This window comes from Vombatus ursinus, unplaced genomic scaffold, assembly GCF_900497805.2.
Source record: "Vombatus ursinus unplaced genomic scaffold, bare-nosed wombat genome assembly UNPS02014768.1, whole genome shotgun sequence".
In the NCBI taxonomy this organism is placed as follows: domain Eukaryota; kingdom Metazoa; phylum Chordata; class Mammalia; order Diprotodontia; family Vombatidae; genus Vombatus; species Vombatus ursinus.
This window is the reverse complement of record NW_020954546.1, coordinates 11,368,519-11,396,413: the sequence shown is the minus strand read 5'-3', so window position 1 is coordinate 11,396,413 and position 27,895 is coordinate 11,368,519. Positions and strand designations below refer to the sequence as shown.

Below are 27,895 nucleotides of genomic sequence, written 5' to 3'. Positions count from 1 at the left end.
TAAATATATGATCGTTTCTGTGGGACTTTGGGCAGATCATTTAAAGTTCCCTGGGCCTCAGTTATCCCTTCTGTAAAATGGGAGGGTAGGACGAGCTGGCCTCCTAGGTCCCTTCCTGCTCTGATCCTACGAAAGCCTGGCCCCTTGGAAGGTCCTGAGGCCCTAGGACTTGGAGGCCATACCAGCCACTCTGGGGCTGATCTTTCCCCAGAGCCTGAGGATGGCCCCACCCAGCTGTTCCAGGTGCTCCAGGACTTAGAAGACGCCCATCGCTCCGGTCCTCTGCCTGCAGCAGACCAGGAGAAGAACTATCTCTTGGAGCTGCAGACGTGAGACCAAGCCCTGCTGCCCTCAGGCCCAGGCCCAGGCCCCATCCCCACGCCGTCCATCCCACCCTCTGCCTCCTGCTAGGACTATTTATTCCCAGGAACTCCCTGTCATGCTGGCCGCCTAGGAACTCTGTGCTTTGGAGGTCTTCCTGCGGCCTGGGTGACTCACCAGGCCCCCTGGTCCCCGGCTCCATCCTCACTTCTGCCCCAAAGCTCAGCCCTTGGCTGCAAACCAACACCCCCCTCCCTCATTTCCACGAGCACTTCAGGGGCCTGAGCGCTGAGCAGGGGCTCTTCCCAGGTGTCAGGAGGGCAGTGGGGAAGCTGACAGCCTCCCCGGCTGGGGAGGGGAACAGAGGCTTCCTGGGTGGGTCGTGGGTCCCCAGGCATGGCAGCCCCAGGCCCTCCTCATGGCTTGTCCCCCGTCCTTGACTCTACATTCCATGAGATTCGCAGTGGGGGAGCTTGGAGGGGAAGGGCGGCTGTGATGCCCCTTTAGGACTTGGGGCTTCTAAGAGGTCTCCGGAGTGTGTTCCTCACTCTGCTGACCCCGTGACTGGCATCCCTGGGGAGGAAGTCTGGAGGGCCAAGTGCCCTAGAAGGGCAGCGAGTAGGAGGGTGGCATCTTCTCTGCCTCCGGCCCCCGTTGCCAGCATGGTCGCTCGGCTTCCGAGGCACTCGGGCTCCTGGGGCTCCTGAGGGCCAGGACTCCGGATCCAGCTTCCCGACCCACCCCAGCACAGGGAGCCTCAGGCAGCCCCCCCTTCCTCCCATGCCAGCAGCCGGTCCCCTTAGCCAGGCATCACTGCAGATTACAATAAACTTTCCTCTACCCTTGTGGGGCTGGGCTCTGGTCCTCTCTTTTGGGAGCACGGGAGGGGAGACGTCAGGGGGCTGGGACACGCCAGAGAAGGACATCTGGGGTGGGAGGGGGTAAAAAATCAGACCCTGTAGGAGGCAGTGTTTAGGGAAAGAGACCCAAAGCTGCCTGGTTAAGAGCGATCGGCCGGTCGGCAAGGGTTTATAGAGTAGGCTTCTACTCTGGGCTAGACGCGATGCTAAGGTCTGGGGGCACAAAATCAAAAGGGGAACTGTCCCTGTCCACGGGAAGGCGGCAAGTGCAAGGGGAAGAGGCTAAGGCATTTATATAGCACCTACTGTGTGCCAGGCACTTTCTACAAATATTGTCTCATTTCAGCTTCACGACAACCCTAGGAGATAGGCGCTATTATTGTTATTCCCATTTTTCAGATGAGGGAACTGAGGCAAACTGAGGTGCAGTGACTTGCCCAGGGTCACACAGCTAGGATTTGAATAATATTAATGACTAACATTTCAAAGTGCCAGGCCCTGGGCTAAGCACTTCACAATTAGTATCTCATTTGGTCCTTACAACCCTGGGAAGTCAGTGCTATTATTAGCCCCACTTTTCATTCTCTTTCTTTCTTTCTTTTTCTTTTTTAAGTTTTGAGTTTCAAATTCTTTCCCTCCCTCGCTCCCCGCCCCTACCTGAGACAGTCAGCAATCTGATATAGGTCATACCTATGGAAACGTGTAAAACATTTCCATTTTAGTCATTTAATGTAAGAAAACTCAAACAACAGCAACTGAAAAAAAGAAAGTGAAAAATAGTCTGCTTCGATCTGCCTTCAGACTCCATCGTTCTTTCTCTGGAGGCAGAGAGCATTTTTTGGCCTGAATCCTTTGGAATTCTCCTGAAGCATTACATTGTTGAAAATATTTAAGTCATTCCCAGCTGATCATTGTACAATATTTCTTTTTTTAATATTTTTTGTAAACTCGTGCTCATTTCTATTTTTAAAATTTATTTATTTTTAGTTTTTAACATTTACTTCCATAAGATTTGGAGTTTCAAATTTTCTCCCCCTCCCTCCCCAAGACAGCATACAATCTGATACAGGCTCTACATATACATTCCTATTAAACGTATTTTCACATTAGTCATGTTGTAAAGAAGAATTAGGGCCAACGTATGCCCATTTTACAGATGAGGGAAACTGAGGTTACATGATTTGCCCCTGGTCACACAGTGTCAGAGGCCCCACTTGAACTCGGGTTTTCCAGTTCTTCCTGACTTTAGACCCAGAGCGCTACCCACGGCACCGCCCAGCTGCCTTTGAGAATAGCCAGAGTCTGTAAAGGATTCAGGGGAAAGAGAGAATACTTTTGGCAGAGGGCATCAAGGAAAACTTCTTGGAGGAGGTGGCGTTTGAGTCTGACTTGGAGTGGGTGGGCAGGACACGGGAGGCATGGATAAAAGGTGGGCTGTACAGGTAGAAGGAATATCAGCTAAAGGCCGGGGCAAGCGCTCCACTGCCTTGGCCAAGTTCGTTTTCTGGTTCTGGAACTGGAGGATGAAGGTTGGAATCCCAGCTACCTTTGTGACCTCGGGCCAGTCCCTTGTGGGGCCTCGGTTCCTCCATCTATAAAATGAAGATTTGTGAGATGATCTCTAAGGTCCCTCCCACTCTTAACTTCTCCTGCTGGGCTTCCCTGAGAGCCCAGAGCTTTACATTCAGTCAACATTCAACACACAAGAAGCACCTGCTGTATACCAGGCACCGTGCTAGGTTGCTCTCTTAAGACTGAGGCTACCAGGGTTTTCGGTCCTTGGATGCTGCAGATTCTAAAACGGAGTTGTTCCCTCCTCCTAAGATTCCCATCATTTCTCCACCAGCCCCCAGTTGCCCCTTTTGGGGAGAATCAGATCTAATTTCCTTCGGTATTGCCTCCAGCTACAGAAGAACACAGCCCCCCAGGATGAGGAGGAGGTTTGTGAAGGGTGGGGCACAGCATCATGTCTGTAGGCTGGGAGAGAGTCTGTGGCCGGGGAGACGTCGAAGATGAAAGAGATGGGAATGATTGGTGGGGGTAAACTCCCAGAGAAGAAGAAAAGGGATGGTACCAAGAGGGACTGGCCATCCCAAGGACAAGGACGGTGGAGCAAAGAAAGAGAGGATTGGGGGGGGCGGGGTTTAGAACACAGAACTCTGTGCCAAATTCAGAAGGATCCCCTGGGGCCTCGATCTTAAAATTAAATTTTATCTATGTTTTATTGTATTTTTATTTATTTTGTTAAATATTTTCCAGTTACACTTTATTTTATTAAATATTTCCCAGTTACATTTTAAGAGAGGCCAGAGGGAGAGCCTCTGGGCAGCCTGGAGGGGTGGACAGCCTGAGGTTTGCTCGGGGCAGGAAGGACAAAAAGGAGGTTGAGTTGAAGTCAGGCAGAGGGAGAAGAGAACCGAATGATCAGGGAGGTATCTCAGAGTTCAACAGCATGGAGGCAACGTTGTTATGGGAGAGAGTGAGACAACCTATTCATTGGGTGGAACGAGGGTGTAGCTACCATTCCCTCGGAATGAGTCTAAATGAGCCCAGAGGGCCACCCATCCCTCCCTCGGAAACCTTGAAGGACTCAAGGACATGTGGCCCCAGCTTTACAAACATCCCCGCAGTGAGTTCAATCCCCCAATCAGACTGGAAGCTACTTGAGGACAGGGACTGACATTCGCCTCTTCCGTGCTTAGCTTACTTAGTGCCTACTTCATAGTAGGTGCTTAATAAATGTTGATTGTTACCAATGCAAGACAGTCCGTTCATAAGAGTTGAAAAGGTTGGACTAGGAAGCCAGTTAGTAGAGACCATCCATTTGTATATTGAAGGGTCCAAATGCGAAGGCAGGAGTCAGAGATGGACTGTGAGTCAGGTAGTGAACCCTCCGTCATACATAAGGAAGGATAATTTGGGTAATAAGAGGCTATCACTGTAACAAGAATTTGGACTGGTGTTATTGACCAGAGGTGTCAAGTCCCCGGCCTGAACCAGGTGAACGTATGACTGGGAAATGTTTAACGAAATAAATGAAAATGCAGCATAAATAACCTTAATTTGTGGATAGTGTTGTGTAGATAACGCCAATTTCTAAGTCCATACGCTCCCCTTCTCTGAGCCCCACACCACTGGTGTAGACAGAAGTAAGGTCACTCCAAGGAGAACCTTTAGTGATGTATACAAAGGTCCACCCGGCGTCCCCGTGTTACTTCTTTTGAGCCTCCCAACGCCTCTGTTACATGGATGCGGCAGATGCTACTTTACAGATGAAGAAACTGAGGCTGAGAGGTCTGAGCTACGCAGCGCCTGAGGCGGAATTTGAACTCTGCTCTAAGCCCAGCTTTCTTCCCCACGGCACCACGGGGCTGCCTAGTAAGAGGGGGAAGGAGGAAAGGATTGGGAGGGGCATGCTCAGGCCTCCTAGCGGTCATCCGGCGACCGTGGCAAGGGGGGCACCCACACTGGGGTGGGCGGCCAGGGGCCGCCATCTTCCGGAGGACCCGGCCAAAGCAGGAGGAGGGGGCGACCGGTGAGGAATGCGGCATACGCTGAGACATGATCTAGCGCTGGGAGGGCCCTAAAGACCGTCGATTCCCATCCCTTCATTTAACTGAGGAGGAAACTGAGGCACGGAGAGGGGAGGTGATTTGCCCAAAATGACACAGGAGGTCAGCGGCAGAGCCGGGATTAGAACTCCGCCTCTGCCTGCGTCTCCAGCGCTTTCTAAACCAGGAGCCCGGGTCCCACTGGCTGCAGCGCTGGAGCCGCGTCGCCCCCTCGCGGCGTGGGAAGGACACAACGCCGGGCACGCACGCGCACACACATCTATTGGTCCCGGCCCCCTCCTTGGTCCCGCTGAGCCGCGCATGCGCCTATCTTCCTGTCCCCTCTCCGGCTCCCCCTTCCCTTTCTGGTCCATCTCCCCGCGGAGCGCGTAAATTCCGGTTCCGCCGTGGACGCGCATGCGCGAGCTTCTCTCGGATGCCGGCGTGCCCCGGAAGCGGAAGTTGGGCCGGCTGGGGCGCCCCCGAGGTAGCGGCGGCGGGGGAGGATGAACGCGCCTCCGGCCTTCGAGTCCTTCCTCCTCTTTGAGGGAGAGAAGAAGTGAGCGCAGCCGGGGCCGGGGGCGGGAGGGCCGAGCGGGGCTGCCGCGGGACCCTCGGCAGGAGAGGCCTCCGCTTCCTCCTCGGTGCAATGGGGGGAGTCCACCCAGGAGCGCCCCCGGGCCTCAGTTTCCTCGTCTGCCCTCCCCCAAGACTTTGGGAAGACGAGGGTCAGATGGGCAAACCCGGAAGCCCGCGGGTCACCGCCGGCTCTGAGGTCACGTGCGCTGGACAGCAAGCACCCCCATCGTACAGAGGAGGAAACTGAGGGACCCCGAGCGTCGGAGGCTGGGCTCGAACCCGGGTCCCGACTTCGGGGCCTCCGCCTGATTACCGGCCACGGACAGAAAAGAAGCCGGAGGGGCAGCTAGGTGGCGCAGTGGGTAGAGCCCTGGCCCTGGAGGCAGGAGGATCTGAGTTCAAACCCGGCCTCAGACACTTGACACGTAGTAGCTGTGTGACCTTGGGCAAGTCACGTAACCCCGACTGCCCCACCAAAAAACATAGCAAGGAAGCCGGGGACGCTTGTCCTTGTGGGATGTGAGAGAGGGCTACAAAAACGCGAACGTCCCTGTTTGTGTAAAGAATGAACCTGAACTTAGGGTCGTGCCTCGACTTTCCCCTCTGTAAAGTGAAAGCGTTGGATTAGATGGCGCCCAAGACCCCCGCTTGGCCGTAGCTTCGCAGGGATCCCCTCTGAACCCCGGATCGTTGTTGGGGTTACGGGTGGCTACGGGATTCGCACTGTGTACCTCCCCAGGTGGCTGTAGGGTTAGACGGGCAGCGCCCCAGCCCTGGTCCCTCACCTCTCCTCCTCCTCCCCAGGATCACTATCAATAAGGACACCAAAGTCCCCAATGCCTGTTTGTTCACCATCAACAAGGAGGACCACACCCTAGGAAACATCATCAAATCGTAAGTTCGGCCCTTTGGGCCCAGGAGTGGGTGGGTGGGCAGGCGGCCTGGTGGGGGCTTGTGACCCGACGCCTTCTCCAGCTGCCGGCCTCCATGCTGTCTGAGGGCCCAGCTCTAGCGCCTGAGGAGCCCCCTCTTAGCCTTGGCTCATTGGGTGCTGGTCTTCCCTTGTACGGGAATAAGATCTTTACAGCTGTGAACCCAAGCCTGGGGGTTGTGGCTGCCATCCTCCTTTCCTGAACCCTTCTGGATCTCATGCTAGCATGCTGGGGAAAAGCAGGATTCTCTTCACACTTAACCCCTTAATTCCAAATTCAGAACTTTCCAGCTTATTCCAGAATTCTGGTTCCAGAAGTCATAGTCTCAGGTGAGTTCTTTAAACCAGTTGGGTGCAACCTTCAGAAGTAGAGAAGATGAGACAGCCCTGGGGTGTTTTCTCCTTTGTTTAATTTATTCACATAAAATAAAAGCACTTCATTCATCTGGTGTGAATTAGTCTTCCTGGCTGAACGTTATTCAGAAGCAGAACATCTGTACCCCTCATCACCCTCCCCACCTTTAGATCGCTTCCGCCCTCTGTACTTCCACCAGGGAGCTATGGGGAGAGGTGAAGGTAGTGATCTTCGTCATTTCATCACTTGTGAACATCTAGCCTTGGATTGCTTAGCCTAAAAGAGGGGGAGGTTTAGGAGGCTTAAATTAGGCTGGGAGATCATTCGTACCTAGCACCTGGACTCTTTACTGAGGCTTTCCCACCGCCTGTCTTAACGTGCTGCTGCTAGATCAATCTTCCCCAGATGTTGCTTATTTCATTTCCCTGCTCAAACACCTTCAGTAGCTCCCTGATTCCTACAGAATAAAACTCCTGGCCTGAGTTTGAGGCCCTCCGCGTCTGATCCCTTTTGTTGTTCAGTCATTTTTTTCAGTGGCATCCATCTCTTCAGTGGGGTTTTCTTGGCAAAGATACTGACAACAGTGGTTTGCCATTTCCTTCTCCAGCTCATTTTACAGATGAAGAAACTGAGGCAAACAGGGTTAAGTGACATGCCCAAGGTCACACAGGAAGTGTCTGAGGCCAGATTTGAACTCAGGAAGATGAGTCTTCCTGACTTAAGGCTCAGTGCTCCGTCCACTGTGCCACCTAGCCACCAGGTCTAATCCTTAGGTTACATTTAAAATAATTAAGTTTTTGTTGATAGCTTTTGTCTTTATGTAACCTCTTATTTCTCACTGAAGGAAAAAAAAAACCAAAACAACAAAACTTCAGACTAACCCAACACATCGAAAAGTCTGGCCTTTTATGCAATGTTCTGAATCCGTAGTCTCCCTCCTTTGCAAAGAAGTGTGTCTTTTCTGTGGGGCCGAGCTTGGTTATTAGAATATTGCAGCATTAGGTTTCTGTTATTTTGTTCTTTCTACACACTCTCTGAGGCATTGTGTATTCTGTTTTCCTGCTTCTGCCAGCCTCACTTTGCATCAGTCCATTTAAGTCTTCCCATATTTCTGTTTTCATTTTGGTTACTGTTTCTTACAGCATATGTAATAATTCAGTTGTTTATGGAGCAGTTTATTTAGCCATTTGTCCATCGATGGACCTCTCGTTTCTAGTTCGTGGCTGCGCCTTAGCTGCCTTTTTAGACTTATTTCTCTCTTCATCATATTGAAACTTTTCACAGCAGTGAGGCCAGTTTACTCAAGATCCCCTCCCAGTGTCACGTGTGCTCCCCTGCCTCTGACTCTGCTTGCCTGGTATGTCCTCCCACCCCTCTCCACAGCCTCTCTGACCACTTGAGATCCAACTCTTCTAGGAGGTCTTTCCTGGGCACCGACAGGAAATGATCTCTTTGAACAGGGAAAGTTAAATGCCTTTATTTTCCCCCCAGTATGACCAAGTCCCACGCGTTGCACACAGTTGGTGCCCAGTACATTTTTACCAATATAACTCACATTTCACGTTGACTCATGTTGCTTACTGGCAAGTATGTTACTGTTGCACCACTTTGGCCAGATTCAGAGAAGTATTTGTTCAGGTCTTCTATTTCATAGATCACTGTGGTAGACAGCAGGAGAGTTAGAGGGGTTAGCTAAGGAACATTCCCTGCCCTCGTGGAGGCTGCCGTCTAGCAGGGGCTCAGAGATGCCCAGATCTCTGTGATACCACAGAATACATGACTGCATCAGAGAGCTGCAGACCAGCGCCGTCGGGTCCGGGTTACATCATCACAGCACGAGGAGGTCAGGGAGTCTAGGGGAGGCAGTATTTGGGTTGGGCCATAGAGAAGGAAGAGGAATTCAAAGCAAAGGGGAAGGGAGATGTGTTCTGGGACTGAGCCGTGGGGCTGACAGGAGAGTGAGGTGTAGGGGAAGGGCAGGCACTGGGGTCACTTGGGATGGCATGAAGGCCAGTTCTGGAAGTTTGAGTTTGGCTCAGTGAGAAGACAGGAGAGAGATGAGTGTATTTCTTGGGTTCTGCGTTCTGGTCCGTGTTGCCTTCCTCCACTTTGTCAGTGAATTCATTTTATCCTGTATGATTCACACCAAGAGGCAGCAGTGTAATGTAATGGACAGAGAGCTGGCCTTGGCACCAGGAAGACCTGGGTTCAAGTCCCACCTTTGAAACATCCTGACTGTGACTCTAGGCTGGTCGGTGGCAGAGATGGTGTTGTCTTGTGTTGGTGAAAGGAATTTGCTCACCTGGGAGTTCTCTATACCAGTACAATCCTGGCATCAAACTATTGCTATGGGGGAAAGGGAGGGCGGGTGGGGACACTCTTGTGGGTAAGAGCCTGGAGTTCTGAAGACTGGGAAAGGTCATTTTTACTGAAAGAACTCACTTTGTCATTCAAGGCTCTACCCGAAATGCTGTCAGAAGTTCAGGTGAGCCTATGGGATTTGGGCTTCTTCATCCTATAAGACATCTGTCCCCCAAAATGTTCTGGGTTTAAAAAAACTTGAAAGTCTTGTCCCCATGGAGGGGATGCTGAACTCTGACAACCACACCAATATATAAAAAGTAGAATTGTTCCACAATTACAGAAATTTCCAGCTGGAGATAGTCCAGAGGCCTGCCATACATACAACCTTGGCAGCCTGATGCCACATGTCACAAAAGGCTAAGAAGTTTACCCAGGATGCTTCGATGGCCAGTGCACTCAGCTGGCTCCAACCTCATGGAAAACCTCTAGGCTGCAATCATAGCTAAACTTGGAAAGAGGCGGGGCTGCAGCGGCGCATTTAAAATCAGCGTGAGAAGAGCGGCTTCACGATGATTTAAAGAATGTCTCAAATCTCATGTTCAGTGCCAAGTCACTGCAGCAACAGACATTGCAGACTAAACATTTTTATAACATGTAAAAAGGTGAAGCTTTATTGTAAAAAATGATTAGTTTACTTTGTCCTAAATAATGGAGATACCCCTGTGCCACTGTAGGGTTGAGGGGGTCTGTGTGGAGCAGAGAGCAGATGAGAGCACACAGTGGGAATGGAGCTAGCTGCCCTCATTCTCCATTCATCTGGCTTACTTGGTCTCCTTTTCTGCATTTCAGACAGTTACTGAAAGACCCACAGGTGCTGTTTGCAGGCTATAAAGTCCCCCACCCCCTGGAACACAAAATCATCATTCGTGTACAGACCACTCCAGACTACAGCCCTCAGGAAGCTTTCACTAACGCCATCACAGATCTGATCAGCGAGCTCTCTTTGTTGGAGGAACGATTCCGGGTAAGGAGCGGCCAGCAGCGTGGGCATGAAACGCCCTGCTAGGTCTGGGATTGGGGGGCGGTCACAGGGATGGGCTCATTTGGAGAACAGAATCTTAGAGATGTTCCCCTGATATTTTCTTTCCCGCTTAGAAAACAGCCCTCATTTCTGGCTGCCTGAGCCTGACTTTTAATGTCCTTTCTGAGTGTAGTCTCTAAATTGGAATGCTTTCAGCCCCCGGTGGCATGGTGGTTGTTAACCGTTGGCCTTCCACATATAAACATCAGCCTTGAGAACACTTCTGAGTGTCACCCAGACCCTCTCTTCCCCACCTGGGATATGGGAACAACTAAGTTCGGGTGCTGGTGGGGACACTAGATTAGACTACTCTAGGCCTTTCCCATTCCTGCCACTCAGTAGCATTGTGGCTCTGGTGCTGATGACTTTGAAAGGCCAACAGTCACGAATTCCATAGACACTTGTCTAAGTGGGCACTGATTTCTTATTTTACTACAGTAAAAAAACTGTTATGACATAGCCTAAATGTGTGTAGGCATTTTACTTCTATTTTTTAGAATTTCTATTTATAACTTACCTTGAGATCTGCAACTTGTTTAGGAATCTTAGCCCTGACTCATTGGCTACATTTGTTTTTTCCCCGTTCTAGGTTGCTATCAAAGACAAACAAGAAGGAATTGAATAGTTCTTGATGTCTCCCCCATGCAGTTTCCATAGGAGTAGGGGCACAGAAACTCTTCCTCCCCTTCAATGTCCAGTTGGTATGAAAAACTGAATGGGGAAAACCTTATCGCTTTTCTCTTTGGTGGACAACTCCTGTAATTTGCTCATAAAATGTATTTCTTACTTCTGAGTCACTCTCTTTCAATATCTCAAGTAGTAATTTTTAGCCAGCTTCAAAATTCTGCTTGCCATAAAATCACACAGTGATAGTCTGGCCATAGTAGGCTGGAGACTGTTAGAGGGAGATGGACTCATTAGACAGTTTAATTATAATGAAAGAATAGTCAGTAATGGCTCTGTGTCCAGCTAGAAGGAGGGTTGCCAAAGGGCTCTGTCCTGCTGCTACAGAATTGGGAGACAGACCAGTTGACTGACTGCCAGTCAGGATCCAAAACTCCATCTTGTTTACACCCAATTGCTAGGCACTGGGGTTAAGTGACTTGCCCAGGGTCACACAGCTACTAAGTGTGTGAGGCTGAATTTGAACTCGGGTCCTCCTGACCCCAGGGCCAGTGCTCTATCTACTGCCCTGACCTGTAATTTTTCTTAAAGCAACTGAGTCTCTGGCCATTAAGTCAGGAAAGCAATTGCCTCCTGTCTAAGCTCAGACCTCGTTAGCTCGGCTCTCTTCCCCCTCCACCTCCCTGCTCACAGAACATAAAAACACAGCTCACTTATTTTAATTTGAGTTTAGTTGAAAACTATCCATTTATAAAACGCACGCTTAGGAGAGTCTCACAATTCCCACCACAAAAAGCACAAACCCAGTTATTCGCCCATGCGTCTGGCTGCTAGAGTTTGTTCCAGATGGCGATGATGTTTGTGTCCGTCAGAGCCACGAGATAGGTAAAGGTAGGGTCTGCCACTGCTGTGTTGATTAAGGTTTTGTTCATCTTTTGGCCTCGGGCTGAGAGATCTGGCCACCTGAGAATCTGTCAAAATGCAGAAAAGACTTTAGGTGTATTGTTCATGAGACACAAGCCTCCCCATCAGGGTGAGCAGCGATAATAACTGTAGCTAGGGCGCGTTTCTGTATCCAGCAATGGAAGGGGGGAATTCCGGAACCACAGGTTGTCAGAAATCGCCTTGTCCTCATTTTCGAGATGAAGACACAGGCCCAGAGATGAGAAACGGCAAGCCTTCTGCCCTAGAGAAGTCCTAGCGGGCCTACCTTTGTGGGGGCCACCTTGGCTTGCAAGGGCCGCTGCTGCTCGAGGTACCGCCTGACGTCGTACATCCACACGCTTCCCTCTTCGTCCCCGCAGAACACAAATGCTTTTTCTGCAATCAGACACCATTTGGGGGGGTGAGGTCGGTGCCTCCCCGCTTGTCTGAGACTTTGGGGGTTGGAGCCGAATCAGAATGACTTGAGCGGCTCGGACCAAGAGTCTGGACCACCTGACAACATCCCTGCTTAGCGGGAGGGGGGGGCTGCTCTGCTACCCTCCCCAAGGGCGCCTCCAGTGAGGCCCCAGGTCCTTTCCTTAAACCTCAGCATTGGCTGGCTCAGAACCCCAGCCATGGCCCCAGACCAGTCACCTCCTGAGTGTGCCGAGCTCTCCTTCCCTGAGCCCCCTTCCCCACATTTCTGCTGTCTCAGTGGCGGCCCCTGGCACCTTCCTCCAGCTTTGTGCTTTACCTGGGCAGGTGCTGAGGGTCAGGTAGGGCAGCTGTGTGTTGGACCACGGGAGCTGGGCCAGGATGACAGCTGTCACTTGCTGCTTGTCTTCTCTTCCTGCCAGGGACTGACTCCAGCTCCACAAGCAGATAGAGCCGGGGGTGCAGCCCTTGGAAGCTGCGTGAGAACAAAAGTGGAGCCACCCACGGGCCAGATTTACCACCAACTCTCCCAGGACCTAAGGCAGGGACGGGGAACCTGCAGCCTTCTCGGTCCTTAGATGTGGCCTTCTGACTGAGTCCCAGCTTTATAGAACAAATCCTTTTACTTTGTTAAGGGGATCTGTTCTGTGAAGTTTGAACTCCGTCAAAGGGCTGCTTTTGAGGACCTAGAGGGCCACGTGTGGCCTTGAGGCTACAGGTTCCCTGGCCCTGGTTTAAGGCCTAGGGGAGAAATTTCTGTGGCTTAAGGCTCCCAGGACAGCTCTCTACCCTGCTGCACCTACACGAGCCCAAACCACTGTACTTCCCAGTCCTTCCCAGAGGACCACCTTTCTCATGCTTTGGTCTCCACGGGCCCAGCCTGAGGACATCAATCTGGTGTCTGGGGTAGTTCCCAGGGACTCGGGCCATGGCTGTTCCTCCCTATCAGAGTATGCCCCACTACCCCTGAAGGGTCAACTTGGCGGGTCAGAAATCTGCTTGCTCTCGGGCCACAACCACTCACCCACGACATCTTCGCTCACAAAGCCTAGCCCATCCACTCTCTTGTATGCTTGCCCTGGGCCTTGGGGGAACAGGAACACCATCTCAAAATCTCTACACAAAGTCAAACAATGCCATGTTAATGCAGGAGAAAGGGACAGCTCTAGCAGAGGTCAAAGGGTGGCGTGACTCAGACCCTGGTGGGCTTGGAACACAATTGCCCACGAGGCTCACTGGCTTTCTCAGAGCCATGAGAATAGGTCTTTAGGGGCACAGTAACAGCAAATAACAGACGTGGCTCCTCTAGGATGCCTGGGATGCAAAAGGAGGGCTGATGGGGAAATGTGCTGTGTAAGGCCAGCCCTGGCCTAACAGTATGAGGCTGGGTGGTGTCAAACAGGAAGAATGATGCCTCCATCGCAGGGGGCTTCTCAACAACACATCTGTCACCCCTGGTTCCTTTCTTCCTCCCATCTCCGCCCCATGCCCAGGTCTCCCCCTCACCTCTTCCGGGACTCATTCAGCCTGATGTCCCAGGCGAAGCAGCCATCCTCACAGCCAGCTAGCAGGTAGTGGTCAGGGCAAGAGGGCACTGGGCAGAGACGCAGGGGGGTGGTGCTGGCGTCCAGCACGAGGAGTTGGCTGAGGGGAGGGAGGGAGGGAGGAAGAGTGTGAGCTGCCCCTACGGGCCTTCCTCCACCTACCTCTTAGCCTGGGCTCTGGGGAGAAGGCTCACCTGGGCCTGAAATTGTAGCTGTAATCAGGGAGGCCGATGTCCCAGAGGATGATACGCTTGTTGTACGAGGCGGCTGGGGAAAAAGGAGGAAAAGGGTGACCCTTCTCCAAGCCTCGGGCCAAGGCTGAAGCCTGGCCGCAGCTGAAGGCCCCTTAGAGCCCCAGGAGGGCCACCGAGGGCATGGCTTGCCAAAGGGCAGGCAGTGAGCTTCCCAGCAGCCCTGGGTCTGACAGGATGCAAACGCCTTGGCAGCAGGGACGCGTCCATCTTTGGCATCAGTATCCCTAGCAGCCAGCATGCAGTAGGCATTTAATAAATGCAGACTGACAGACCACCTGCCCTGCCTGGGGCTTCTCAGGAGGTTCTGGCTGCACTTTCCACCTTGGTAAGCCGGGCAGGGCAGGGGCGAGATGTCTTACTGAAGAGGTGGGTCTCTTGGGAGGGGCTGAAGCAGGCCATGGCAATGGGTTTTCGGTGGGCTCGGATGTCTCCATAGCAGAAACCTGCACGCACGTGGATGAGGCTCACGACGCCACGCCGGCCTGCAGCTGCCAGCACACTGCTGCGCTTCTTTCGTCCATCCTGAGTCACCAGGGTCAAGCAGGTCCAGGCCACGGTGAAGAACTCCTGGGGAGGATGCAGAGGTGTACTTTGGGGAAGGTGGCCGGCCTCTGAGGGCTGCACTACTCCCTTCGTCCCACCCATGAGCACCATTACCTCGTCTAGTTCTGTCATGCTCATGGAACTGAGCCCCCCCCCCCCCAACCCCACAGGACGGAGGCCAGCTGGCCTGGGCACCTCCTGGCTGGCCCCCTCAAAGGCAAGAGGGCACTCCCCCCACTGAAGTCTTGTCAGTAAAGAAAAGGACACCCAGAGCATCCAGCTGACCCGCTGGGAGCAGAAGCCGCACCCCCACTCACCTCTCCAGGCACCTTGTACCTGTGGAGCACGAGGCCCGTCTGGCAGTCGATGACGCACACGGCCTCCCCGCCACAAGTGGCCACTGTGTGGGATGCACCTCCGGGCAGTCCTGGAAGAGGGGGAGGGTGGGCAACCGGCAGAAGACAAGCAGCAGGTGTGACCTCCCCCTCAGCCCAGTGCGAGGCGGGAGGGGCGGCTCACCTGTGCCGTCATTGCAGGCGGGCTCAAAGGCGCAGGCCCACAGCTGGGTGCTGAAGTCCTCCGGGCTGTTCCCTTTACTGTGGCATTGGAGGAAGTGCATGGGCTGCAGCTCCATAGGCTCCTGCAGAGGAGCCGGGATGGGGTCAGGACGCGGGGCCGGAGGGAGCTCGGCCTCGCTCCCACCCTTGCCTCCGCCGCCTCCAAGGCCTTACCTGGCCCTCTGTGTCCATCTCGCCTTGGGGGCCCTCAGCCAGGACAGACTGTCCACAGCCAGGGCTGCTTGAGCGGGAGCTGAGGCTGGGCTCCCTGGGCACGGGCTGGGAGTCCTGGGGGGGTGGGGAGGGGCGGGCCCGCTTGCAGGGAGGGGGGTCTGATGGAAGCCTCTTCTTCCATTTAAAGGCCGAGAGCTTGAGCTGTGGGAAAGGAATTTTGGAGCTTCAGTGGAGCGAGGACACTGCTGGCCAGAGACTGGGATGCCAAGAGCTCGAAGACCACAAGCCTCAAAGTGACGAGGTCTTCAGGGACCCCTGGATCCAATGCCCTCATGTTTACAGATGAGAAAACAGCCTCAGAGAGGGGAAGGGACTCCCCTCAGGTCTACTCAGCTGTCTCTGAGTGACAGCACGCAGCAATGCTGCCCCCCATACCCTCCTCCGCTCCGACTTCGGACGTCCAGGCTTCCTTTAAATCCCCACTAAAACCTCACCTCTAGGAAGCCTTCCCCAACCCTCTAAATTCCAGGGCCTTTCCTCCACTCATCCTGACTACAGCTCACTCTGTATACATTTGTTTGCATGTTGAGCTAAGCATGATGTCTGGCACACAGCAGGTGCTTAATAAATGTTTACTGATTGGGTGGAATTGGAACGCGGAATCCCTGGCTCCAGCAGTGTTCCTCGGGCTCGGCCTGCCAACCCTGCCTGTGCAGCACTAGGATTTGATATTGGGTCCTGCTGGGCCTCAGAGAATGTCAACTGAAGCATCAATCTGGATCTGAATCCTGGGGCCAGGCTTGGGTCTTTAGGGGCGAGGCACTTGGGCCCAGAGGCTGAAGAACTAAGGGGCACCACGTGGGCACTGTTACAAATCCTCCCCCTGGAGGTGGGGTAGAAGGGAGAGAGGAAGAGGGCCAGGCCAGGCGCAAGCCACTCCCTCATGTGATGGGGATGGAGGCCAAGGTCAGACAGCAAAGGGAGGAGGGGGGGCGGAGCTCAGGCGCTAAATCGCCTCCTGGAGCCTGGCGGCCCCAGACTTGATGTCACCATCCGCCACTTTCTGGCTGGTAACCACACGCTCCCTGAAAGTAAGGCCCATGTATGGCAGGCCTTGGCCAAGACTGAGGAGGAGGGTCTTACCACATACTCTTGGCTGGACGCTCCCGCTGGGGTTGCCGGGGTCCTTGGGGTCCCCGCCGGGGTCTCTGGGCTCGAATCATCTTCCCTGGACACCTCCTCTGAGGGTGCTTCCTTCCTGGTCAGCTTCGAGGCCACCAGCTGCTGGGCGATCATTTTCACCTGGGTTGGGGCAAAGTCCATCTAGTCAACAAGCATTAAGATTAAGTGCTTAGGCTGTGCCAGGCCCCGTGCCCCGTCCCTGGCCTCCGGAAGCTGCCCACAGCCCGAGGGGCAAGACCATGTGCAAACAACCGGGATGTACAAGCATCTGAAAAATGCTATGTGCTGGGGTCTAAGAGGAGAGAGTGAGAGCACCTGTGAACATCAGTCCCTATGGAATTAGCAAGAAACATTTATTTACAGCAAATGTAACCCCTCCCACTGTAAGAGGCAGTTGGGGGCACAGTGGATAGAGCACCAGGCCTGGAGTCAGAAGTCCTGAATTCTTACTAGCTGTGAGATTTTGGGCAAGTCACTGAACGCCTTAGTTTTCTCCACTGTAAAATGGGGATAAGAATAGCACCTGCCTCCCAGGGTTGTTGGGAGCATCCAACGGGGAGGAGGGTTGCTGAACTCAGATCAATGGTAATGAACAACCTTGGGTCTGGAGAACAGAGGACCAAACCACCCTTTCTTCTCTCTGCAGGGGATGAGGGGGACCGTTTGGGATATTGTGGATGTGTTTCTTTATTGTTTCTGTTATAAGCAAGAGTGGAGAATGGGGTCACATGAAGAAATGACTGGTTATTTTAAAAAGCATTAATAACAAAAGTAAATTAGGAAAAAAAGAAATGTAAATGTGCTCATTTAAGCCAAGCCATATGTTCTGTAGGTAACTCGAGGGATTTCAAATGTTTAAAAAAATGCTCTCACCTGGGCCTACAGAAGTGACAGGCGGGTTTATCTGTAATTGGGGATTTTCCAAACAGTCAAAGAGAGATGATGGGATTTCACAAATGCAGAGACAGAAGAGAAAGGAGCCTGCCCAGGTTACACAGTGACACAGACAGGGTGCCACCTGAACTTACCTTCCACTGCGTGAAATCACTCAGGGACTCGGGCCCGTAGCGAACGTCTTTGACTGCAGACTTCACAAACTCCTTGTGGACGTCCCCGGCTGGGGCCCCGGAGCCCAGCTGATCTTGGTAGTTCTTCTCCCAGTAAGCAGTGACCTGGGCCAGGCCAGGGGAGATGAGCAGAAAGGGTCTGTGGGTTTGTCAGGTTACCTCCCACCCCCTAAATCCAGCCCTTCCTGAGCTACCCCCCCCCCCTTCTCTTGTAGATCAAATACCTTCTCCATCTCTACACTCACAACTTTCATGGGCAAAAAGGATAAAGCTCAAGCAGGGTCAGAGCTGGGAGGACCCTTCAAGGCCATCTATCAGCCTGGGGCACGAAAAGCTTAGAAGGGGGCAACAGGAAAAGTTGGGTGAACCTCAGAGCTGCATCTGAAACAAGACTTTCCAGCAGCTCAGTTATCTGGTTTCTTTGGCCTCAGGCAGCTACAGATGTGAGGAGCAGGAGCACCAAGGGAGGAGATGGTGTGAGCAGCCACTGGGGCTCGGGCTCTGGGGTCTGGCTAGTGCCTAATAGCCAGAGCAAAGACAAATGAGGCTGGGGTGGGGGGAGGGGGGGTTTCAGGCTCTTTATCATCTCTTGGGTACCCCCATGATCATTTCTCCCCACCCCATTAAGCCCTGTCATTAAGCTGACCCAGCGACCACAGTTCACGGTGCAGGACCTTCCGGGCCTCTGCCAGGAGGCAAGGGGCTACGCTTCCTCCTCAGCTCCCCAGGAACAGTGTAGGCATTACAGTCCATCAACCTCTTGGGGTTGTCACTGTTTATGTGAAACCACTTCTGATGCCCATAGACCTTCCAGAAAGGTCTCCCTCCGGGGCCTCATGGTGTGGAGGGGACTCTGTCAGCTCTAAAGTCCAGATGAAAAGGCCCCAAGGACGGCTCCAGCCACAAATGCTGCCTGCCTTCCGAGCGCTAGCCTGGCCCCCACTGATGTTTGCTACCTGGGTAACTCTGGGTGAGTCACTTCCCACTGGGCCTCAGTTTCCTCATCTCTAACATGAGGACATGGCATGTGAGGGAGCCTAAGGTCCTTCCAGCTCTAAATCTGTGATCCCACGATGCTCTGAGGTCCCTCCAGCTCTACAGGTAGGGTCCTAAGACCAGGGAGGCTCATCACCAGTATTCTGACTCCTTGATGATACATTATTTGGTCAAGAGCAACCAGGAAATAAGAAAATACGTGCTGAGAAGTGGGAAAGGGGCCAAGAGTTTAGGTGGCCTATAGATAACCTTAACATAACTGCCTGTGTTCCAAGTGTGTGAGAACCTTGTCCAAAAGGGTAGGTTGGACTTAGAGGGAAAACCGAATCCAGATGCCAAACACTCTCCTGCCCGAAGGCACTTGGGATTCAGTGGAAGGCCAACTCTCTAAAAGAACAGGTGGAGTCCATTGATCGGAGGCTTAAAGGTAACAAGAAGCGTGTCACGACACATTTCATCATCTCATCTTGCACAACCACACGAAGACCGGCAGTTTAGGCCTCCGCACCTGTGGCACAGGGCCAGGCACTCTCTGAATTCAGAACTTGGTCAGATGCTGCTCCAAATTAAATCAACAGACACTCTAATATTTAGTGACTTCATGGTAGAAGCAGACGTGGGGGAGGATGGCAAAGGAACATGCTGGAGAATCTGGGCCAGGAGGAAGAATGGAGAGGCCAAAGGCTCTAAAGCAAAGAAGCTGCACACCGGGAGAGGGAGCATGGATACTTTCTTCCAGAAGAATTAGGAGGCACTGGATGTGACCACTGGGCACAGAGGACGAAGGTCAGGATAGATCTGGTTACCAAGGAGGGCGGCGATTCCAAATCAGGTGTTTGAGTACAATTAGACAATTGTTAGCACAAAGATAAAAATCATAGCACCAAATCAGATGAAGAAAAGTGAGAAAATATGGCCTGCAAATGAAATAACTACAGCCCAACCTATTAACAACTTACTGACAATGAAAAATGGGAAATGGGTAAAGAAGCAGGCACTGGCCCTGAGCATCACCATTGACTAAGGAAGTTCAAACCTTATAAATTAAATCATTACAACAAGGAAGTCAAAAAAGCATAGAAATCACCAGCCAAAAAACACTTGGTCTCCTTGCCAAGAAAAACATGTCAGCTAAGGGCAACAATGGTTTAAATGGAGGTGCCAAACTCGGGGCCCTCCGTCAGAACCAGATTAAAATGTAATTGGGAAACATTTAACAACATACGTAAAAATATAACATAACACAAATAATATTAATGTGTCATTTTCTAGGTCAATAAGCCCAGGCATCCATTTCCATTTAAGTTTGATAGCACTGGTTAAAACAGTAACTTACTTGTAAAAATCTCATGAAACAGCAACAACCATCTGGAGGGAAAAGATCCAATACATCACACCCATCAAAGCAAGACGGGGAAAGAAAGGGCAGGAAATGGATAAGAGATGGGAAATGTAGGTCAAGATTTCTACAGCAAACAGTTTTCTGTCACTCATACTTAGAGTAGAGAACTGGTGGATAACCATCATCCCAGTCTTCTGAAAAGGGAAGAGAATGGAATCTGCAAACCACATGTGAGGGCTACCGAAGTTATCATCAAAGAGACAGCCAATGAGCAGAAATGGAAATGGGGATGGCAGTCACCAAGAACTTGCCTGGGCCTCACTAAAAACGGGGCAGCTGGCCCACTCATTTCTTTTTTTAACAGGATAACTAAACTGGTAGAACAGAGGGATAGTGTAAATGTGGTTTAACAAATGCTAACGCCTTGGTAAAGTGTTTCATGCTATTCTTACAAAAAAGATGGAGCCATAAGCTGATTAGAGTACCTTTAAGATAGATTCAGAACTCACTGAACGGCTGGACTCAATATAGACAGTTTTATGTCCGCTTGGTGGAATGCCCCAGTGACCTCTGATTGCCCCTGGGGTGTTGAACATTTTTATCAATGACACAGATAAAGATCTAGACAATGTCTTTATCCAGTTTCAAGATAACACAAAACTAGAAGGGAGAGCTAACACACTGGAAGACAAAATCAGCATCCCCAAAGAGCTTGAAAAGCCAGAATATGAGGATGAAATCTAATAAGATTGAATTAAATAGGAATCAATGTAAAATCTTACACTTGGGCTCAAGGAACTGATTTCACATGGAGACAAGCAAAGAGGACATAGCCTGATCAAAGACATGGTGATGTGAGAGATAAATGATGTCTACAGAAAATAAGGAGAATACCAGTTTGGTGAGAAGATGACGAAGTTAAGGAGTCCAAGGTTTCAAACTTGGATGATTAGAAATATGGCCTAGCCCTCAATGAAAAAAGGAAGCAGGAGTGTATTTAGTGAGAAAAACAACGAATTCCATTGGAGACACCCTGGGTTTGAGATGCCTACGGGGCATCTCAAAGATGGCTGGTGTTGGGGGCCTAGAGCTACATCAAAATATTGAAGTAGATACTGTTTCCTCAGGCAGGGAGACAGTGAAGAGCTATTAAGAACAATTATAATAGACCAAATTTCTGAGATGATCCACTCCCCCCAGGGCATCTCATTCTCCAGTCACTGTAAGGATTAGGGACAGCAGCCAGGGCAGACCCCTTGGCAGGCAGTCTGGTGAAGCCTCTGCTGGACCCCCTTTTTGCAATGTTTTAAAAATTAAAGAAAATACTACATTTCAGCTGAAGATGTGTGAAAATAAGGATATATATTTTTTCTCATCTATATCCAAGGACTCCTGGAAATCTATCCACTTATAGACCCCTAGAGGTTCCAAGAACCCCTCTTTAGACAAACTCCTGAATGATAAATCTGTGAAAATATAGTCAAGGTCAACTCAGGCACTGGGGGCCGTGTCTGACCTGTGAGGACAGCACTGGCAAGACTTCCAGTGTTTCTGTCAGAAATCATTATGGGGGCGGGGAGGATTGTTTGCTGACCTCAGGGGAACATCTTGAGCTTAGAACACCAGACCAGAATTCTATGCAGGCCCCAAAAAGGTTCCCCACTCCCACCACTTGCCATCCTTACTCGGCTGGTCAGTTCCCGGTTCAGGATTTTCACATGATTCATAAGTGAGGCTGTTTCCTTCCCATTGATTTTTCGGATGTTGGGGAGGAGGGAGGAGATCTTGTAACTGTCATTGACCTGGGGATGAATACAGACAAGTTCACACAAATTCTTTGCCACCAACCCAAACCTCAAGGTACCAAGTCCTAATGCCAGAGGTAAATGGCCCCCGAGAGATCAGCTGATTACATCCTCCTCACCTCCCTAGCCCCCATCCATTTTACACCGCAGCAAACTGAGGCACATAGCCAGTCAGTGGCACAGCCGAGTCTCCTCAGGCCCAGGCTGGTTTGGTCCCCTTTCCACTGGACACCTGCTATAAACTCCCCGAGGGCTCTTTGGGGCTCTCCTCCAGGGCTTGGCACAGAGGGCCACTGCCCAGCTCATCTGACCTCTTCTGCCAGGCCTGGCTTCTAGGTGACACCGGAGGGTTCTGAAGGATCAGCTTCCCCATTCCTGGAATGTTCTCCCTTTTTACCAAAACCCTCTCTTCCTTCAACACTTACAAGAAACCTCTCCTGACTGCCCCTGCACCTAGAGCCCTCATTCCTAATTACTTTGCGTTTATTTTTTATTTGTTCTGAATACTCCTTTATGTAAACATGCTGTCTCCCCTATAAACTGTAAGCTCCTTGAGGGCTGGGGCGGCTCGGTTCTTCTGTGTGGGTCATCGTCACGCGCATCCCTCATAGCACCCAGCACAGGGCCGAGTACCATAGAATCATAAACCGAGAGCTGAAAGGACCTCAAAGGCCATCTGGTCAGTCAGCACTTAATAAGCACCTACTATGTGACAGGCACTGTGCTAAGTGGTGGGGACAGAAAGAAAGGCAAAAGACGGTCTTTGTTCTCAAGTGTAATGGGGGCGACAGCATTCACACACATATGAGATTACAGACAGGCTTATTTTTTAATGTATGTGCATGTATGTGTACACATGTAGACAAAATATAAACACACGACATATACAGAAGCGATACACACAAAAGCACGATATGTAAGCGATACACAGAAACACATGACATTAACATATATGCCTGTGCATTATACTATGTGTACATGTGTACACACAGGCTAAACTGGGAACACAGGGAAAGCACTGGATTAAGAAAGATCCAGTCCAATTGGATGAGGAAATGGGAATTTCTCCATCTGTAGAATGAGGCCGATAAGGTCATTAAGCGTCAAAGGTGGGATACGAATACTCTACTGTACTCCTCCTGGCTTTAGAACTCTTTCCCCCCCTTCCCTCACTCTTCCCACAATCACCAGCACCCCCCACGTGGTAAATGCTTCCTAAATAAATCCTGGTTGATGACTGGGCAGTGAGAACAGCTCCAAAAGGGGCCTCCGGCTCACCGTCAGGTACAGGTTGTCCTCAAAATCCACCTCCTCCAGGGCAGTAAACTGCTGCAGGGGGGTCACATCCTCCAGCTGGTTGTTGGAGCACTTGAGGATCTGCAGGCTGGGGAGGTCCAGGCCCTCGGGCACCTTCTCCAGCAGGTTGTCAGACAGATCCAGCTCCCTCAGCTGCTTCATGCGGTTGAGGAGTTTGAGGTCCAGGTCTTTTGTCCGAAGCTGGAGGTTTGACAAACTGTGGCCGGGAAAGGGTGGAAGGGTGGGTGGGGGGAGGCTCTGGAGGGCTGGGCTCCCCAAACTGGTGAAAACCAGGGCGCTTTCTTCTCTCCCCAACCAGGGAGTGGGGGGCAGCTCCCTTCCCGAGGGCAGCCTGCTTCCCCGGGATGCCCTGCACCGTCCCTGGGGTCCAGACCGCTGGGGGGGAGATGAGGGAGGACACAGCGGTTGGGGCACACTCGGACACGCATCAGAAGTAGCTCTGAACCCCTGCACTCAAGGAAGGCGAAAGGATTTCTGTCGGCCCCTCTGCCCATTGCTCCCCAGGGGAGCCTGGAAGCCCGGGTCACCCAGGGCACTCTTCGGGCTCCCCATAACAAGGGGGCAGAGCACCCGGACGGCGAAGGAAGCAAGGGGTGCGAGAGGCGGCGGCAGCAGACAAGGGGAGGGGAGAGGAGGGGAGGGAAGGCCCGGCCCCCGCCCCATCCCCCATCCCGGACCCTCACCCCCCCCTCCCCCACCGTCAGCGGCCCGAGCAGCCCCAGGCCCAGGACCGGGGGCTGTGAGATGGGGCAGGGGTGCGGACTCCGCAGCTAAGAGGGAGGCACGGGGCAAGTGACCCGGAACACGGCGGGGGCGGGGGGCTAGCGCGGAGCCGCCTCGGCACAACGGCTCAGGGACTCGCGGGCCGTCGGGGCGGATACAACCCCGCAGGGGCTGAAGCAGCTGCGGGACGGCAGCGTTCGAACGCTCGCGGCAGCGCGCGCGCGCCCAACACACCCGGCAGACAGACACAGACGCGCACGCGCACGCGCACGCGCACACAGGCACCGAGGGCCTGACAGAAGCGCCACGCTGACGCACGCTCACCGGCAAGCAAAGGCACCGTGCAGAGGCACTCGGGCACGCACGCGCACACAGGAGCGCCACGCTAACGCACGTACACGCGTGTCCTCCCCCCCCCCCCCGCACAAACACACGCATACACACGTACGCGCGCGCGCGTCCCCAACCGCTCTTACTCGAGCTTCTTGATCCTGCCGAGCCGGTCGCACTTGGGTTGGCCCCTCTGCAGCAGCAGCGGGGTTTTGAGCCGGCCCATGGCCGCCGGCCTCTGCGGGCGCACCCTGCCTCCCTGTCGCGAGGCCCCGCCTGCCCACGCCGGCTGCCGCCTGGGGCTTGCTCCACGAGCTCCCCCGGAACCGGGGCGGGGGCGACGCGGGGGCTCGGAGCAGCGGCCTCGGCCTCGGCCTCTGTCGGGCGGTTCGAGCCGGAGAGGTTCGTGCGGCGTCGGCCGGAAGAGGGCCCGGCCGAGCAGGATCCCACGTGTCCTGGCCCCGCGGGACTACCTCTCCCGGCGGCCCCCGCGGCCCGCGCCTGCGCACACGCCCCGCTGAGGCCGCCCGCCCGGCGGCGCTCTGGGCGCCTGCATGGCGACGGCTGGTGGCGGGAGCTGGGGCGGCTGCGGGGCGCGACCCCGAGGCTGCGGCTGCAAAGGGGTCCGGACCTGCCTGCTGTGCGAGCGGGAGCCAGGCGGCGGCGTGCCCGGAGTCCTGCCTCCGCAGGTGGGAGCGGGCTGGGCGGGGTGGGGGGGGGTTCCACCTCCCCGGACTGGGACCGAGGGCGGATCGCGGCACTGAGGCCCCCCCCATTTGTGTGGCGTCGGGCGGGGCCCTTCGCCTCTGGGTTCCTTCTGTCAAATGGGGGCGGGCGCCTGCCGTCATTAGCGCCGTTTCACAGATGGGCAAACTGAGGCCAAGAGTCAGCTAACTTATGGGCTGGAATTCACTGCTGGCGCCGGCCTTGGAGGACGCGTCTCCATCCCCTCCCCCCCTTCTCCCCCTGTTCCCCCTCCCCCCCCCCAGCATCCTCAGCTCCATCCCTCCAGCTGTGCTCCATCTTCCACCCCTGGACTCCTCCCGGGCACTGGGTGGGGGGGGTCTTCTGCCCTTTGTCCTCTTGTTGCCTCTCCCAATGAGGGGAGTGGGCCCAGAGGCTCCCGGCCAGGCTTCCGTTGCAGGGGTGGACCTCGGTGGCCCTGGATGGAAGGACTCCGTGGTCCTTCCTCTGGTCCTCACTCCCTGGTGGGGGGTGGGAGGGCCGAGCTCAGCTGTGGTCACGCAAGGCAGCTGCCCACCACGCCTGCTGCCCCACCTCTGTGGATTTGCTCGCCTTGTTCTCTGTGCCTCCAAGGGCATCTTGTTAAATCCCTGTCTTCTTTCCAAGCTTACTTCAAATGCTGCCTCTTCCAGGAAGCCTGCCTTGATCCCTTCAACCTCCCCCCACTGCTCCTATAACTAGATTGAACCTTTCCATGCTTTGTGTTGTGTGATGGATGCACACTTCTATGTGAGTCCAGACCCGGATCGAATGCTAAATTACTAGACAAGAAAGCCTGGGCCTGTTCATGGTTGTGGAATTTGTTTGTGGGCGTCTTGGGTGAAGTCTTCAAAGGGCTGATGGGCACGGACTGACTAGAAGAGGATGGAGGAGGAGGGAACAGAAGAATTAGCAGCAGGAGGCACTCAGGGGCTGCAACAGAACACTCGGGTCACACTGTACGGGCCTGAGGAAAGGTCAGGGGAGCAGGCTGTGAGGGGTTCAGCTTGAGGACCTTTCATGGCACTGCCAGGCTGAATGCCAGCCAGGATGAGGCAGGGTGGTAGAGTGGGAGCAGGCAAGGGGCAGAGGAGGAGAGACTTTGATATGCTGGAACCCAGGAAGGGCAGAGAGAAATATATCATTAAAGCATTACAAGCTTCCTGGAAGAGCAGGCTGGCATGTGAGATGTAGATGCTGCCAGAGGCAGCTAGGTGGTGCTAGGGACAGAGCGCTAGGTTCAAATCTGGCCTCAGACACTTACTAGCTGTGTGAGCCTGGGCAAGTCACTTCACCTGTCTGCCTCAGTTTCCTCATCTGTAAAATGAGTATCATAATAGCACCTCCCTCCTAGGGTTGTAGTAAGGATCAAATGAGATAATAATTGTAAACTACTTAGCACAGTGCCTGGCACATAGCACATGCTTAATGAATGCTTTCTTTCCTGGGGAGGACAGAAGGAGGTCAAGGAGACTTGACTCTTGAAAATGAAACTTTCTCATTCAGGACCTTGTGTCTTTTCCTTTGCAGAAGACAGCCCATTTCATCTACTGTTTAGAAACGGGTTTGGCCGTAGGAATGGAGGAATCAGAATTTGCCGGCTGGGCTTTTCCTTTCCCAGGAGTAGCTCTGATAAAGGATTTTGTTAGTGCTGAGGAGGAGGCTGAGCTGGTTCGGTTAATGGATCAAGATGACTGGAAACTTTCACAGTCTGGAAGAAGGAAACAGGTATGGCATCTGCTGGTGCATTGCCGCACTTCCTTCTTTAGTGTCCATCTCGCTGTGCTGCAGCACTTCCCAGGCGTGCTGTGCACTGATAACAGCGCCCTCCCCTGAAGTCTCCAGCAGAAGCCCAAGCAGCCCCCGGAGACCATCTCCTGAGGTGTGCAGGGAGCCCAAGCCCCGTAAGCACAGAGGGTGGAAGCACTGGGGGCCCCGCGGTACAGAGCCAAGTGCCTGTCATCGCACCATGGCCAGTTTGGGTCTACAGACATCCAAGGTGGAAATCCAGGCTGTCTGGGTGTCTTTGTTCAACTCCTTAGGCACTTATTTCAGATTTGTTTAATAAGGAAATGTGCTGGCTATGAAATTTTTCCAAGTGAAAATCACCATTCCTTTCCTCCCTTCTATAGGACTATGGCCCCAGAGTCAATTTTAGGAAACAGAAGCTGAAACCTGGCAGCTTCGATGGCCTACCCAGCTTCAGCCGGGAGATTGTACAGAGGATGGGGACGTACCCCATCCTAGAGACGTTCCTGCCGGTTGAACAGTGTAACTTGGACTACCACCCGGAACGAGGCTCTGCGATTGACCCCCACTTGGATGACTCCTGGCTTTGGGGAGAGCGGCTAGTCAGCCTCAATCTGCTCTCGCCGACAGTGCTGTCCATGTCTCGGGATTCAGGTGAGAGACTTCAGTTACTCTCTGTGGCCCAGCAGGGAACGAGGAACTCTGTGCTGAATGACACAAAGCCGGGAGACCCTGAGGATGCCCAGAGCACCTGGCGATCTGTTCCATGTGACCACGTGGAAGTGGCCGTTCCCTTACCTGCTAGGTCCCTGCTTGTGTTGTTTGGAGCTGCCCGCTATCAGTGGAAACATGCCATCCACCGCCGGCACATTGAGAGTCACCGAATCTGCGCCACCTTTCGGGAGCTGTCAGCTGAGTTCTGTCCTGGAGGAAAGCAGGGAGAACTAGGGCAGGAACTCTTGGAAATAGCTCTGTCGTTTCAAGGAAAACCCGTGTGACAGGCCCCGAGAAAAGGAGCCAGCACCCAGACTTGTCAAGAAATGAGTCCAGGACCCGGCAGTGCCGACGTGCCTGGAAACACCGGATTCACGATAGGATCGCTTGTCTTAATTCGGCCGCCCTCGAAACCCCAAAGTCAAACGTGCCGTTGTCTCGTCCTCCTCTGTTGTCAGGGCAGCTCTTGGGAATTCTCATCTTTCCTTGTTTTTGTTCTGGAGGGAAGTGAGGCTGAGGGCCTCGAGGGTCCTTAAAGGTGGAGCTGGAGAGGGCAGGAAGAATTGTGGTGACGCAGCCTTGGCCGTGCTGCCCAGGAGGGGCCAGGCTGCTCACAGGGCACCCTCCTCGTACCTGGGTCTTGGCGGACCTTCGCTTATCAACGTTTCCATTAGCGAAAAAGGCCCCTGACTTACTATATCTACCTCACCCAAATCAATGTAAGACTGGTGGGGTCATTCTAAATATACACAGCATTCCGTGGAAAGATGATCTATGTCATTAAACGTGTATTTTTTTAAGTTCTGAGAAGGTGATGGAGGTATGAACCGTCTGTTCTCAGTTCACTTGGATGTCAGGCTTGCTGCTAGTGAAGTGGCCCCAGGCTGAAGCCACGCAGACCTAACATGGG

The 27,895-nt window shown here is 53.1% G+C and overlaps 4 protein-coding genes across 5 annotated transcripts in view; 3 read left to right on the top strand and 1 right to left on the bottom strand.

Moving 5' to 3' along the window:
* The window catches only part of RASA4B (RAS p21 protein activator 4B), a 48,294-nt gene extending 47,127 nt beyond the window's left edge, over positions 1 to 1,167 (top strand). For both annotated transcript variants that reach the window (XM_027862101.1, XM_027862100.1), the window contains exon 21: positions 212 to 1,167. In XM_027862101.1, coding sequence (XP_027717902.1) covers positions 212 to 333 — 122 coding nt within the window. In that variant the 3' untranslated portion in view covers positions 334 to 1,167. The remainder of the gene's footprint in view (positions 1 to 211) is intronic.
* Positions 1,168 to 5,183: 4,016 nt separating this feature from the next.
* Positions 5,184 to 10,775, top strand: POLR2J (RNA polymerase II subunit J). Its single transcript, XM_027861771.1, has 4 exons — positions 5,184 to 5,291; positions 6,116 to 6,205; positions 9,751 to 9,925; positions 10,572 to 10,775. The coding sequence occupies exons 1-4, from the start codon at positions 5,239 to 5,241 to the stop codon at positions 10,605 to 10,607; spliced, it is 354 nt and encodes a 117-aa protein (XP_027717572.1). The 5' UTR covers positions 5,184 to 5,238; the 3' UTR covers positions 10,608 to 10,775.
* Positions 10,776 to 11,319: 544 nt separating this feature from the next.
* On the bottom strand, positions 11,320 to 24,057 carry LRWD1 (leucine rich repeats and WD repeat domain containing 1). Its single transcript, XM_027861770.1, has 15 exons — positions 23,946 to 24,057; positions 22,708 to 22,942; positions 21,310 to 21,426; positions 17,248 to 17,391; positions 16,181 to 16,339; positions 15,038 to 15,238; positions 14,826 to 14,946; positions 14,624 to 14,733; positions 14,123 to 14,330; positions 13,704 to 13,776; positions 13,472 to 13,609; positions 12,990 to 13,081; positions 12,285 to 12,440; positions 11,817 to 11,926; positions 11,320 to 11,577 (listed from the first exon to the last, which is right to left on the bottom strand). The coding sequence occupies exons 1-15, from the start codon at positions 24,023 to 24,025 to the stop codon at positions 11,437 to 11,439; spliced, it is 2,085 nt and encodes a 694-aa protein (XP_027717571.1). The 5' UTR covers positions 24,026 to 24,057; the 3' UTR covers positions 11,320 to 11,436.
* Positions 24,058 to 24,353: 296 nt separating this feature from the next.
* ALKBH4 (alkB homolog 4, lysine demethylase) lies at positions 24,354 to 27,785 on the top strand. Its single transcript, XM_027861735.1, has 3 exons — positions 24,354 to 24,488; positions 26,053 to 26,250; positions 26,655 to 27,785. The coding sequence occupies exons 1-3, from the start codon at positions 24,354 to 24,356 to the stop codon at positions 27,267 to 27,269; spliced, it is 948 nt and encodes a 315-aa protein (XP_027717536.1). The 3' UTR covers positions 27,270 to 27,785.
* The last annotated feature ends 110 nt before the right edge of the window (positions 27,786 to 27,895 follow it).